Below are 14,699 nucleotides of genomic sequence, written 5' to 3' on the forward strand. Positions count from 1 at the left end.
AGCAGAGTTGCTCTCCGAACTTGCCCCTGCTGCCCAAATCACATTTAAGCAAGCAAACTTCTATTCTCGTAAGCTCAACCTTGATAAATTAATAAATAATTTTTTTTAATAGACGATTAATATAAAAAAATTAGACTAATAAGTTGCTCAATGTGAACATTTACCAATTTATCCTATGGAAAATTTTCATGCAATCGAATGGGTCACATCATAATTAAATAGCTTATGCCAACTAAACAAAAGAGGGACCAAACTTTTCCCCTCTTGGGATGGTTAACCAGACAAGCAAAAATGTTCCTTACATGGCATGTTTGCCATGTGATTGGTGAATCATTCTTTGACTAGACTTTATTGTAAGTCAACAAGGGGCCTGATGCAGCAGCCATATTGACAACAATTCAAAGTTGACTCAAACCATCTGATCAAAAAAAAAACCAACAGATCAAGATTTATGCATGAAGGCGTTGCATAACAAAGTTGAATATGGTGCACATTTTATATACATGGGATAATGGGAGATGAACAAAATAGATAATGGAAGCAATAGTTTCGACAAACACATCATTCTCAAGTTACAAAGACATTATTTTTGTCATTGTTTTGGAGGCTAAAGAGATAAGGTTTGAACAATGTTTGCTTTGATGTATCAACTGCCAATTGCCAAAAGCTTCCACCTCCTTCAAATGTGCAACCAAGTTGGGAGTATTGTTGGCATGTGTACATTGGAGCAGGGTCTGCAAGGGAGAAGAAGTTAGCTTTCCAGCCGAGAAACGAAGATAGGAATATAAGCCACGAGGCACTATGGCTTTAATATGGCCTACTAGCAAACAGATTGAATCAACACGATAATATTTATCTTGGTTGATAGCTTGACGGAGAGAGGATAATAAAACATCAATCTACAAGGCCGTGTCACTGTCACATAGTTCTTGGATCAGACTAAGCAAAAAGAGGAGGGAAAGAATCTCACCCCTTGAGTATCAGATGAGGCTCAGTTGTCTTCGTCGTCAGTTTGTGCCTTGGCCGATTTTTGTGGGCTCTTCACTTGTGGAGACGGATCTGTTATAGGTGAAAGATATTGTGACCCATCACAGACAAAAATGCATACCACTACCTCAGCAACTTGTCTTTATGTTTGGTTAATTCACTACCCAGATATTTCAAACAACATTCGATAACTAAATAGTAAATGAATCGAAGAGAGATAGCAATAGGACAGCTTCAAAGTGTTATTCATGATTCCTAGCAACAGCAGCAAAGCCACCCAACTAGCGAACTCTTTGGCACAACTGTAAACAAAATCTGAACTAGGCTCAATCACATCAGCTAGTTTATCTAAACTACTCCTGATGTTTTACATATTCTACTTTCTACTAGGAGATGATGAGACATGTAGTGAAGAAAAACTAACAAGATGGAAAGATAATTGTGATCACAAATCATATTAAAATTTACAAACATGAAAAAGAGAATACAGGAATAATCAACATTGAACCGAACATTAAGGGCAATAGCCATTAGCAAAGGAGCATAATTCACAAATCTAGTTGTATAAAGCTCAAATAATTTAATTTGCCAGTTACCAAGTAGAAACAATCTTAGATGTCAACAAAAATCAGCAAATAAATTCAATACCCAATTGTCAATACTTCAATATATCCCAAAATCATGAAGATTAAAAGAGAATTTCATATACATATTACCATGTCTCCCCCATTCCTGGTAGATCCAGACACATCAAACTCAGAGAGTAAAAAAGACTCGACCTCAGGCATCATATTCACAATAATACAGCAAGCAGGCCTCGTCCAAATGGCTCTTTTTGCAAGAAGTATATTCAAAATTTAAGAAATGATTTTGCTCTTCACTACACTGAAATGATCCACCTTTTCTCCCTTCTAACCAAGCATTGGAAGGCGATATTCTAATTGTTCATGGATGCAAATTTTGAAAAATAGAGAAGAAGTAGAATAGGCATTCCAATGTTAGGAAATCAAATAAGAAAAAAAGCAATCGTGTGAAATGTAGCAGAGCAAGGAAGAATAAATTCGCAATTTTTATGCAAATGCTTATTAAATCCGAATTTCCTAGATCTATAAAACTGGATCAATTGAGCTATGGAGAATTGGTAGGGATGCACCAATCGAGACTCCTAAGAGAATATGCAACATCGAGAGAGAGAGAAAAAAAAGTTTCTTTGCAAAGATAATTAATATTCAAGGGCCTGGTTGCTTACTCCCAAAGAAATAGGCCGAAGACGGCCAACCCCTCTCGGTGGTAAGCGACATCTTCTCCTCCTTCGAGAGCAAGTTTCTGGGCTTCGGATCCTTAAGCTTGGCGTCCGCAAGACTAGCGATGAGTTCGGTGACGCGGTAGGGTCGCTTCTGGAGGGGGACCCAATAGGATCTGCCGGGGACGAACGGGAGCCAATCGGGAGCGAAATGTCGGACTATCATGCCGTGGATAGCGTCATCAACGATGCGGCGCCTTCGTAGGGTTTCAATCTCGCTCGATCCGGGCGCGCCGTCGGCGTCGAGATCGATCTCCACGATGTTCACATCGGCAGGGATGTTGGATCGACAGCGAACTGCGAGGAGGTGGGAGGCGTCGAGGGAGGGGAGGAAGGCGGGGCAGAACGACGTGAAGGCTGCCGGCGACCGGATTAAGGATCGGGAGGAGAGATATCGAGCCATCGATGCAGATGCAGGAGGCAATATTGACGCCGTCAGAAGCGTACCGAAGCGAACAGGATCTTGTTATTAAACGAAGGGTAGACAATTGTTGAATTCAGAACCGGCCGGCCTAGTTCGTTCGGTTTGGTTCAAATAAACAAGATCAAATTATGCATTATGATAATTTTTAAAATGCCCAACATAATATTTAATAATATTTTAAAATTTTATTAATATTAAAAATTTGTTTAAGATTTTAACCATATTATTAATTTAATATTTTATTATATATATAATCTAAAAATATTAGCAATTTATATGAATAAATTAAAATCATATTAATTCAAACTCTATTTATCCTAATAAAATTTTTACTTATCCAATAAAAATTCATATATATATATTAAAGAGAATAATAAATTTCACCTACAAAACTACAGATTAGAATAATTAACGCACACAAACAACAAATAATTCTAAAAATATTATCAATTTATATGAATAAATTAAAATCATATTTGATCCTGTCTGAAAGACGATTAGATGAAAAGTTACAGATGTGATGCTCTCGTTGACCGTCTATAGACATCGCTCCGACCTGCAAAACAAATTATGTCAGTGCCAAGTCAGGGAAAGGGTCCTCGCGTTGGCCCTCCGATGCTCAAGTTAGTCACCGACGATGAAGTAGAAGTCGGATCAACAAGAATGAACAGTAGTGAAAATAGTGTCTATCACGTATTGTGTACCTCCGTCGATGCTTGGATCCCCCTTTATATAGAGCTTCTGTAGCGCACGTGCACACTTCCCAAAATTTACCACGAAGAGACTTGTCAGTAAAGTGTTTCTAACACAGTACCTTAACAGGCCAAGCAAATTTCTGAAGTGACAGTGAAAGCTTTCGACGTACGATCTTCTAATTGTTCATGCTCGGTGTTAGCGGTACTAACTCCCAAAAGGATGTCGATGGATACAAAAGAGAGTATGTTGTTAGGCCGAGCGGGTTGGTCGCTCGGCCTGAACTTCGTTATTCTTGTGTCTCGTCCGCTCGGCCGGAACTCCACTGTGTTTGTGTCGGCCGAAATTCCACTATGCTTGTGTCACGTCCACTCGGTCGAAGTTCCACTCTACCAGTCGAGTCCTACTGCCTGGTAGTCGCTCGGCCTAGCTTTTGCACATCGTCTCCTTCTCTGTCCGACGTCCAATACTCCATTGACCGTTGATCATTTGACACCTCCTCGTGTCGAAGACGGGATCGGACCGGGACCTTCTCCCCCCGATCGGGCATGCTCGGGCGACCAGCTGATGCTATCTGCGCGTTGACGCCTTGACTTTGACCTCCACCGTGGTCGCTATCCTTCGCGGGGGTGGGGCCCCTCCTTATCACTGCATCACATGTCTCCCCCTCAAGTCTAGTCAAAGGAGGCTGCAAAACCGATTGACTGGACAAAATTATCTGTGAAGTTTTCCACCCGATCGACTTCGACACTCCTTAGTTTCTAATCAGACTAACATGGCCCAACGGTCGGCTATGTGACCGCTCTCCACCGGTCGACCTATTGAAGATTGTCGTTCGACCATAGGTATGTTCCCTTAAGCCGACCGGCACAATGAACATCCATACTTGGAAATCTTTTCTTGTGCTTTCTTTGGGTGAGCGCGATCCGGGCTTACGCCAACCATATTTCTGGGAGACCATGCAAATCCCGGCTCATAATGGCTGAGTGTGATCCCACACCTCCTTAATTGCCTCCATTAAATGTCGGTCCATGGCGAGGCGCCACATGTCCCGCCCGCTTCCGCCGCACGCTTGACGTGACAGGCGGATATCCACAGGCAATGTGATGTTTGATGCTTCAAATTCAACGGCCCGATCTCTGTCTGGGTTTCTGTAACCTAAATTGGACGGCTCCAGTCGATCGGCCTCGAGGCTTATAAGCCCGTGCACGTTGCCGGCTCCTCCTTCACATCTTCATCTTCGAGCTCTTTGGCGGTAACTCAATCTGTGCTCCGGCGACATTCCTCCTTTCTTGCTCCTCCGACGACCTTTTTCCAGTAAGCTTCCTTCCAATCGCACCCGTCTTCGAGTTTTTCTGCGTTTCTTTCTGTGTTCCGACGATATTCCAGTAGTCTTCCTTCCCCTTGCATCCTTTCCCTGCCTTTGTGTTTTTTTGCGATGGCGAGTTTCTCACAGTCGTCTGTCAACGTCCCTGGGCTTTAGTACACCTCTACTGAGTCCAAGTTTGACGTCCACGACGTTGAGAGTCTGACTGCCGCGTTTGAGTTTCCTTCTGGATACAAAATTATTCTTCCTTCTCCTTCCGATTGGCCAAACTCTTCGCTGCCTGACTGTCTTACCTTCTTTAAGGATCAGTTTACCGCTGGTCTGCGGTTTCCTATTTATCCCTTCTTTCCCGCCATTTGTAAATATTTTCGCATCTCCCTTCATCAATTAGTGTCAAACTCCTTTCGGCTGTTGTGCAGGGTTGTTATTTTGTTTTGGCTGCACGACATTCCTCTCACTCATCGGATTTTTCACTATTTTTATTATCCAAAATTGTCCGAGCTGGACACTTTTTTTTCCAAGTCTGAGTGAGCTTAGTTTTCTTTGACAAAATGTCGACCTCCAACAAGCATTGGAGGGAATACTTCTTTTTTTTACGTCTTCCCGAGCAGCCAGACTTCTCGACCCACTAGTAACTCGAAGTGGTGAGTCAACCTTCCTTGAAACAGTACAAGAGTCGATCGGACTACCACAACGCAGCTTCAATGTTGGCCGGTTAGAAGTATGACATTCACAAGTTATTGTTGGAGGGTGTCCTCTACATTTTCGGCCTGAGTCCGATCCGCACCCGGCTTTCGTCCAGCCTAGGTATGCAACTTCTTCACTCTTTCCTTTGATTCTAACGAATTTTTCTTCTTCTTTTGCAACCAAAAGTCATGCTACGTGTGTGTCTGGGCGGCAACGCTAAACTTGCAGATGTCGCGATCAATGCGGCGGCTGTGGAGGAGTTGGAGAGCCGCCATCTGCAGCCGGTCGGCTCTCAAGAAGACCCACAAGATGAGAGCGAAGCGTCTCCAGTCTTGGTGAGTGGTGGAGCAACTGGCGGATCACCACTCCCCTCCGAACGACATCCGATCGATCAAGTTGAGGGGGTGTCAGGCTCAACCTCCTTAGGGGAGCCGCTGATCAGGCGTATGAGGCGCTAGGCAGAGCCTTCATCACGCTTCGCATCCTTGGTGGTGCAGTCCGCCGAACGGGTTGAAACGTTGACCCCCGCACAAGTTCAAGAGACTGCGGCTCCTTCGTCGTTTGATCGGGTGCCATCATTATCCGGTCTACCGCAAGGGACTGTCTGCGCGCCGCCAGTGGCCTTCATGCCACCACCATTGAAGGTCAAGAAATCGAGCATCCGTCTGGCGTCCTCATCTAGGTCGTTCAGACGAGCGACATCGGTCCAATAAGCCTCGAGCAACCAACGCCATATAACGGCGGTTCTCCATTTGCTGACTGAAGAATGGCGCGAGTCGGCTAGCGCTGAATCTCGAGCCCCCGAGCACCAAATAATTATCCAGGGGTTGTTCGCACAGATCTGGGTTGACGCCCGAGCCCGTACAGCGATGATGCCTCCATTGGCGCTCGCGGACAACCATACCTAGATGTTGATTGAGGTAAGTGTTGTATTTTTGTTTTTCATAATTTATCTCTGCTCGACGCTTACGTTTTCCCGATTATTCACAGTATTGGGTAGAGAGTCTAATCATGTGCCAGAGACTCACATTTTTAGAAGAGGAAGCCAAGAAGCTGAAGGCGTCAAGCGGTCAATCCTTCGCCTCTCAAGAGCACAAAATGCTGAGGTTGCGAAGCTGAAAGCCGATCTGGCAAAGAGCACCGCGTTGCTCGAGGGCGAGCGGGGAAAGAGCGCAGAGCAGGCCACTCTGCTGGCTCGGCTTAATAAGCAGGTCACCATCTTTAACGCCAAGATCGAATCAGTCAATGCGAGGAAACTCTGGGCCATTGAAGACCTGGACTTGAAGAATAAAGAGGCTCGAGCCCTCGCTAAGAAACTCAAAAAAGCCGAAGACTTCCTGGTTACCGAACAGAAGAGTCGGTCGGCTGAAGAAACTGACCTTCGAGGCCAACTCTCTGTAAAAACTAATGAGCTGGTCACCGCGAAGGATGAGTTGGAGGCCTCCCGAGCAGTCTTGAAAACTTATCAAGACATCGAGCCTAGCCGATTTGAGGCTATGAAGAGGAATTACATCTGCTCAGACGCTTTCAATGACAAGGTCAGCGATCGAGCTCTTCGCCTGTTTGATCTTGCAATTGACGGGACGCTCAACCAGCTTAGGGAAGACGGTTACCTCCCCATCGCTCTGATAAGTAAGGTCATCAGTCGGGATAAAACTGATCGAATTACTGCCCGATGATGCCTTAGATTACCTTGAGTGAGGTTGAGAGTTTCTCCTTTGTAAAATTTTAAAGGTTCAATCAATGTTGGCCCATTCGACTAAGCTTTATCTCCTTCTAGTATGTTTTTTTCAACTCATCTTTCAATCATTGCCCAAACTCGTGGTCTCGTGATTCCTCTGATCGGCAACGACTAGTCTATGTCGATCGATCTGTTTTGTTTTTAGAGTTGTTCCTTATAATTCTGCGATATTTGGTAATAGGAGTATTTTGAAGAATAGTCTCGAGTGGTCACTATATTTTGAAGACATGTAGCTTTTGAGTAGCTCGTGTTCGTGGTCGACCGTTCATCATTCTTGAGTTATAAGATCATCGCTTGACCAATCATCGAGCCAAGGGTTTAAGGTCACCCCTCCACCTTCGGCGAAGACTAGGTTTTAAGGTTACCATTCGACCGTTGGCGAAGACTAGGTTTTAAGGTTGTCGCTTGACCGTTGATGTAAACTAGGGTTTAAGGTTGTCGCTCGACCGTTGATGAAGACTAGGGTTTAAGGTCGCCGCTCGACCATTGATGAAGACTAGGGTTTAAGGTCGCCCGCTCGACCCTTGATGTAGACCAGGGTTTAAGGTCGCCGCTCGACCGTTGATGTAAACTAGGGTTTAAGGTCGTTGTTCGACCGTTGACGTACACAAGGGTTTAAGGTCGTCACTCGACCGTTGATGAAGACAAGAGTTTAAGGTTGTCGTTTAACCGTTGATGAAGACTTGGTGAAGACTAGGGTTTAAGGTCGTCGCTCGACCGTTTGCAAAGACTAGAGTTTAAGGTCGCCGCTTGACCGTTGATGCAGACAAGGGTTTAAGGTTGCCGCTCGACCGTTGATGTAGACTAGACGAAGACTTGGGTTTAAGGTCGTCGCTCAACCGTTGACGAAGACTAGGTGAAGACTTGGATTTAAAGCTGTCGCTCGACCGTTGATGAAGACGAGAGTTTAAGATCATCACTCGACAAACTCTATTTATCCTAATAAAGTTTTAGTTTCCCAATAAAAATTATAATGATTTTTTTTCTAAATAAAGGCTTCTCTTTGTTTTTATTCTTAAATATTCTTGTCAATTTACTTTTTCTGAATTCGGCCCTCCGTGAATTATTGGGTTTTCTTTTATTTTCCAAACATATAATTGCTTCAGTAATATTATAAAAGTGAATATATATATATATATATATATATATATATATATATATATATATATATATACTTTTTGATCGAGGCGTCTAAAATTTAATCCCGGCATCACAATTTTTAAAAAATAAAATTTCTTAAATGGTAAATCATAAACATCCAAAATGCATATATTATATCATGTAAACATTTACAATTTTTTTTAGTTTGAATACTATAACTCAATCCTTAAATTCTTAGGGTACATTTAGTTAGAAGTCATCCTTGATAATCTAGTTATCTGTCCAAGATTATCAACAAAAACTCTATTTAGTTTAGGTGATCAGCGATTCCCAAATAATTGTTGGTGCAATTTATCCTGAGTCAAGCTTGAGTTGGCTTAAGATTGAGTCATGATATTTGAGTTTTGATGTTTGACAATATATGGAGATTATAGGTACAATTGTCCGTTTGGGGAGATTGTTGGTGTAATTCCCCTCTGGTCGAGGTTTGACTAGTTTAATGTGAAGAAGAGTTAAGTAGGTCAAGGTTGACGGAATACTTGACCGAGAAGTCCTAATTAGAGGTTATACAAGGGTAAGTCCAACAGGAAGGTTGACAGAAGTTAAAAATCTAAGTGGATCAGTGTTGACCGAATAGTTGGTGATGAAAAGTCTTGGTGAATAAAGTAGGTGAAAAACCTTAGTGAGTTAAGCTAGGCAAATAAAAATCCTAGTAGGTGAAACTAGGTGATGAAAAGTTCTGGTGAGTGAAATCAGGTAAAAAACTCTAGTGAGTGAAGTTAGGCAGATGGAAATCCTAGTGAGTGAAGTTAGGTGATGAGAAATCCTGATGAGTGAAGTCAAGTGAAAAGCCCTAGTGAGTGAAGCTAGGCAGTGAAAAAATCTTGGTGAGTGAAGCTGGGCCGAGGGAAATCCTGGTGAATGAAGCCAAGTGGTGAAAGTCTTGGTGAGTGAAGCTAAGCATGAGGAAATCAGGTGGATCAAGGTTGGCCGAACACCTCGTACTTGGAAGTCCAAGTGAGTCATGGAGGACCGAATATTTGGCACGAGACGGTAAGTTCAAGTGGGTCAAGATTGATTGGACATTTGTGATGGGGAGAAAAGTCTAAATAGGTTAAAGGCTAACTAGACACTTAACACGAGGAGAAAAGTTCATATGGTCAAATAATTGACCGGACACTTGGTGACAAAGTCCCAACAAGTCAAGGTTGACCGGATGCTAAGTACAAAGAAATCCTAATAGGTCATGGTTGACCGGATGTTGAGTAAGGAATCTTAGGACTCGAGTTCAGGAGCTAGGGTTGTTGAATTGCTTAGGGTAAGCGATTCAGTAGGCCTTAATTAATTAGGGTGATCGTTTAAGAGCCTCTCTGTGAGGAAACACAAAGGGTTGTAATCGATTATGACATGCTTAATTAATTATGGTAATCGATTAAGCTAGTTTTCGTGAGTGCACAGAAATGTGTCTAATCAATCATGCTAATCAATTAGACATATCTTAAGTGATTGGGGCAATCGCTTAAGAAGCTTTCTGAAATAGAAGTTGCGATAAGCGATTAAGTAGAAAAACTTAATCGCTTATGACTCTCTCGTGATCGAATAGAAAAGGCCATAATTGATTACACCCTTCTTAAGCGATTAGGGTAATCACTTAAGGTTAAAAAATATAACCGTTTGAAGCAGTTTGCTAACGTGGTGATTGCAGTAATCGATTAAGGAGAGGCTTAATTGATTAAGGCGTCCGAAGAGCCCTAGAAAAGGATTGATGCATGCACTATTTCAAAAAGGTTCTTGCTCAAAGTTTCACACGACTTCACACTAGTTCTTGAAGGCTTAAAGTGAAGTATTATTGTACTTACAAGTTCATCAAAAGGTGTTTATAAACAAGAAGAAAGAAGCTAGGATTTCATTTGCTATAAATCTTATAAGATTTATTTTTCTTCTTCTCGTATTTCTGTGTGTGAGTTTGTACGAAACTTCATAGTCTTCGAATTGTTTCCGAGAATGAGTGTTTTCATAATGGATGTATGAGAGAGGGCCAAATCCTTGAATTAGTCACTTCATTTGAGGTGGATACTAGGTAAATTCATCTTATTAACATTGGAGGAGTTTGCTTCAAGTATTCCGCTACAACTCATTTTATTCCTAGCTCCGAAGTAACTCCAACAATAATGATCCATGTCCGACACATAGGCAAAAGGGCGTGCAACTCCCAATCGAAAAACATCGAAAAGTGAGGTTTTTCATATATCTATAAAGGAAAGTAAAAAAAGAAATACTAACATAGAGTTCAAAAAGAAATAATAATATGTATGATTGATTTTGTAATCGAGGGTAATACAGGAGACCATATCCTCTTGTCCATAATTCCTAATCTTTTTCTGGTCCCTTCTACAATTTGTACATTGAATCACTATCGGAATCCAACCAAAATTGTCTGCGATCTCCCTTAGGTTCACCTTCCCACTTAGGTTATAGTTTTAGGTCAAGCTAGGCGGCCGGAGGCCATTGGCGGTGGGCGGACTGTATGATGCCGAGCATGGGGCCGCCCACCCACCGCCGACGGCCTCTGGCCATCTAACTTGATTCAAAACTATAACCTAGGTGGGAAGATGAACCCAATGGATATCACAATCAATTTTAGCCGTAATCTAACGTACAAATTGTGGAAGAGACCAAGAATTACGGAATATGGATCTGAACTCATAATATAGATAAATATTAAAGTAAGTTATATATTAAAATATTTAAACAAATAAATTTTTATTATATTAGTTATATTGAATCAACTAATATTAAATTATATTTTATTCCTCTTAATTTTAATTATGTAATTATTAGATAATCACATAATATTATACATCATAATTGGAATCAAACACAATCTAAAAATAAAAATAAAAATAAAAATTATATAAAATATCTTGAACTAAAAATTTTATAAAGGAGAGATTCTGACTACCTTAAAAAATTATATAAAATAAAAAATAAAAAAATTTGATGAAAAAATAATAAACAATTAAAAAAACTAAATAAAAATACAAGTAATTCAAAAGAAAGAGGGAGAGAAGCAATTTGCTTGGACGAGTTTAACCCGTCATTGTACACTCCTTTCACTGCTGACGTGGAGGACCAGGGAGACCCGTTAAATCCCGGCCCTTTTCTCGGACTCCGTCTCAGGATTCCGTTTGCGACGAGGACACGACGACGATGGAATCGGCGCTGGCGAAGTCGTCGGGCCGCTCGATTTCTTCTCATCCTTCCTCCCCAGCCCGGATGGCTTGCGGACGGAGATGGACGTCGCCCTCGCCACTTCTGTCGCGCTCATCCTCGGCTTCGTCGTCTTCGTTTTCCTCCTGCGGCGGTCTGGTGGCGCCGAGGATGAGCCGCCTAAGCCATTACCCGTGAAATGTACAGCGATACGGACGTGGACGACGACGGGAAGAAGAAGGCCGTCTTGTTCTTCGGCACGCAGACTGGCACCGACACCGTCCGAGGGGTTCGCTAAGGTAAGGCTTGATTTTGGATCTCTGGAATCTTTGTAAATTCCACATTTCCTCTAATCCCTTTGTCTTGTTTCTTTTGTTTGTTTATGACATAGGCGTTTGCTGAGGAGGGCAAGGCGCGTTATGAGGAAGCAGCCTTTAAAGTCGTCGATTTTGTAAGCTTACCTGTGCAATGTTCTTATAACATAAGAGTTTTCTGAATCAGAAATTAAATCTAGATCATTGGATTAAGATTGACAAATCTGGATCGTCGATTTGAGAAGGCATAAGTGCTCTTTGGATGGCTCAATCTCAACCATTAATTGACATCCAAATAAAGAGACATTGTATCTCTCGGGAAGTGATGCAATTTAAACCATCCAATTCAAGTTGGATGGTTGAGATTTAATTGAACCAAGTGATTGTTATATCCTTTCATTTAGTATACATAAGACCCCTCTCTTTCTCATTTAACTTAATCAATTCATTCCAATTCAAAGCAAGCATGCATTCCATACTTGTATTTGGAGAGTTCGGGAAATTTTCTTGGTTTGGAGGTTTTGCGATTTGCAGTGCTGCTATTGCAAGATAAAGTCGTTATATCTTGGAAGACGATTACTGTGTTCCATGAGCACCGTGTGTAGGGCAAATTCGTCTTAAAGAGACAGAGACCAACTCTAGCCTCGATTTTGCCAAAGCAATGTTATATCGTTGTTCTGCCCACGCTCAGATTGCACCACCACCAAATCTCAAGAGAACCTACTGATAATGCTGCTTGCTTCTATAAATGGTTTACAGAGATTGATGCTTAATTTAAATAGAGAAAACTAATTCTTACGATGATCCTCTGGTCAATAATGTATGATACAGTGCTTGATGGTTGTCTATTGATAGAGTAAAGATAGGGGGAAGTGGCTCAATAATCTTCAGTGCGCTGTTTTTGGTTTGGGCAACAGGTACTATGAGCATTTCAATAAGGTTGCTATATATATTGTGTTCGAAAGAGCAAAGAACGCAAACCTTATTTAAACCGGTATAAACATGTTAGAAGATACAAACCAAAGAAAACCTATGCCAACAAAATAACTTGTTTTGCATGCAATGAGGAAGGACATCTATCTTTTGCATGCCCGACAAAGAAAAATATGTACAACTGAGAAGTAAAATTAGTTACCTGTACTAACTTAGACTTAGTCGAAATACAATCGGATGTTTCTGATACATCCTTTATATACTCTATAGTCTCTAGACAATTTCGAGAAGCTACCATCTCCCTCGGACTACAGACTAGTAAATTAATTCCTTTTTAGAACCAAATCAGACCATTGAACAATATCAGCACGAGTTTGAAGACTTCGAAGACCAATGGAATGGTTTGTTCCCACCACACAATATGGATATGATGTTCCAACAAAGCTTACCTTCTCCCCCTATACAATCAGAATACCTCCATGATTGAAATTTAAAAACAGGAACGAATAATGTTCCTTGCTTCTTATGTGGTTTTTATCTAGCTATAGATAAGCGAGGCACATACACACTTTATAGATGACAAATCTGCAACATATGCTTAGAACATATTTTTGTTATTACCATGCCTATAATGCCTCAAGTACGAGGCAGTACTAGGAATATCCTTCTACAAATAAGAGTATCAATCCTGGAAACGCGACTAAACCTACTTGAAACTCTGTTGGCCACCCTAAAAACCAATGCTCTACGCCTCTACATGTCCAGCTGACAAAGGCAAAGGAATAACGATCCAGGAGCCTAGTGACCATATTTTCGACACTGACATGGTTTTTATAAAAAAACCCCAGTATCTGTAATACTGGTCACTATGGATATTAGAGTCCGCTGCTTGGTTAACATCCATGGACATGAATTTATCTTACATGCTTTCCCGGATAGCGGTGCTACAAACTCCACAATAGATGAACAAACCATTCTCTTTATGTTACCTATGACCCTCATCAAAACTGTCACCCAATCTGTTAAATATTTTAAATAATTGAAAAAGGCTTGAAAGAAAAGTCACAACTTTTGGGAAAAGTCACAATCTTTGGTCATTTTCAATGTGCTTGATTCTCTATAAAAGAGGCTAAGTTGGATGGAAAATAAACACACATTCTTGCTCTCCTTTCCCTTGTTTTCTGAATTGTCTTATTTAGTCAAAGTAAAGGCAATTAGCTTCATCTAATCCTAAAGGAAATTTGGTCTTTGTGGTGCACAATTTATAGACCAAATAAAGCCTTAAGGAGAGTGTTTGAAACACAATTTGGAGTTCAAGATTGGTCTTGTCTTTGAGCAGTAGCCTCGTACTACAATGATCTCAAGGCTTTATGCTACCACCCAAAATGGCTAGTGCTGTGAAGAGAGCTGGTCCTTGTTATGTAAAGGCCCTGGGCGAAACTATTAATTATGCCCCAATTTTATCCATCCATCAATCTAAGTAATAATCTATAAAATTTTGTTTTTAGAAATGGGATAAGGAAACTAGATTTTTTTTTTTATCTTAGGATGGTTGTTCCTTTTTTATTTACGGATAAATTTCTACAATTCTAATATAAAAATAAGAATTAAGCATCAATTTCAAAACTATCTATATATTTTTTTTCCCATTCCTACACAATTAAATTATCCAAAAATAACAATTCTATTTGTAATCAATTTCATTCTGAATGCAAGAAGTGTTTACAGAGAACAGTCACTTGAATTTTTAGTAGTGAAGAAAAATGTAACACAAAATCATGACACTAAACTGGAAAATAATAAAGAAGTGTAGCCTAGTCAGCTTACCTCCATAATCCTTATTTTCAATATCAACATAGGAATAAGGGAGAACGCAGAGAACACTCGGAAGACCTGTTACAAATATATTCACTATGAGTTTGAGCAACTTAAATAATTTATTCAACAGAGTGGTTAAAAATTAAAATCTTTTTATCTAA

The 14,699-nt window shown here is 40.9% G+C and overlaps 2 protein-coding genes and 1 pseudogene across 2 annotated transcripts; 2 read left to right on the top strand and 1 right to left on the bottom strand.

Moving 5' to 3' along the window:
- Positions 1-448: 448 nt before the first annotated feature.
- On the bottom strand, positions 449-2,755 carry LOC122012801. Its single transcript, XM_042569444.1, has 3 exons — positions 2,237-2,755; positions 971-1,059; positions 449-734 (listed from the first exon to the last, which is right to left on the bottom strand). The coding sequence occupies exons 1-2, from the start codon at positions 2,691-2,693 to the stop codon at positions 992-994; spliced, it is 525 nt and encodes a 174-aa protein (XP_042425378.1). The 5' UTR covers positions 2,694-2,755; the 3' UTR covers positions 449-734; positions 971-991.
- Positions 2,756-11,339: 8,584 nt separating this feature from the next.
- LOC122012802 (NADPH--cytochrome P450 reductase-like) lies at positions 11,340-12,102 on the top strand. The gene is made up of 2 exons (XM_042569445.1): positions 11,340-11,772; positions 11,865-12,102. Exons 1-2 carry the CDS (start codon positions 11,557-11,559, stop codon positions 11,967-11,969), a joined length of 321 nt encoding a protein of 106 aa, XP_042425379.1. The 5' UTR covers positions 11,340-11,556; the 3' UTR covers positions 11,970-12,102.
- LOC122010560 overlaps positions 12,050-14,699 on the top strand; it is a 32,550-nt pseudogene continuing 29,900 nt past the window's right edge.

Source organism: Zingiber officinale, chromosome 8A (genome assembly GCF_018446385.1).
Source record: "Zingiber officinale cultivar Zhangliang chromosome 8A, Zo_v1.1, whole genome shotgun sequence".
Taxonomy (NCBI): domain Eukaryota; kingdom Viridiplantae; phylum Streptophyta; class Magnoliopsida; order Zingiberales; family Zingiberaceae; genus Zingiber; species Zingiber officinale.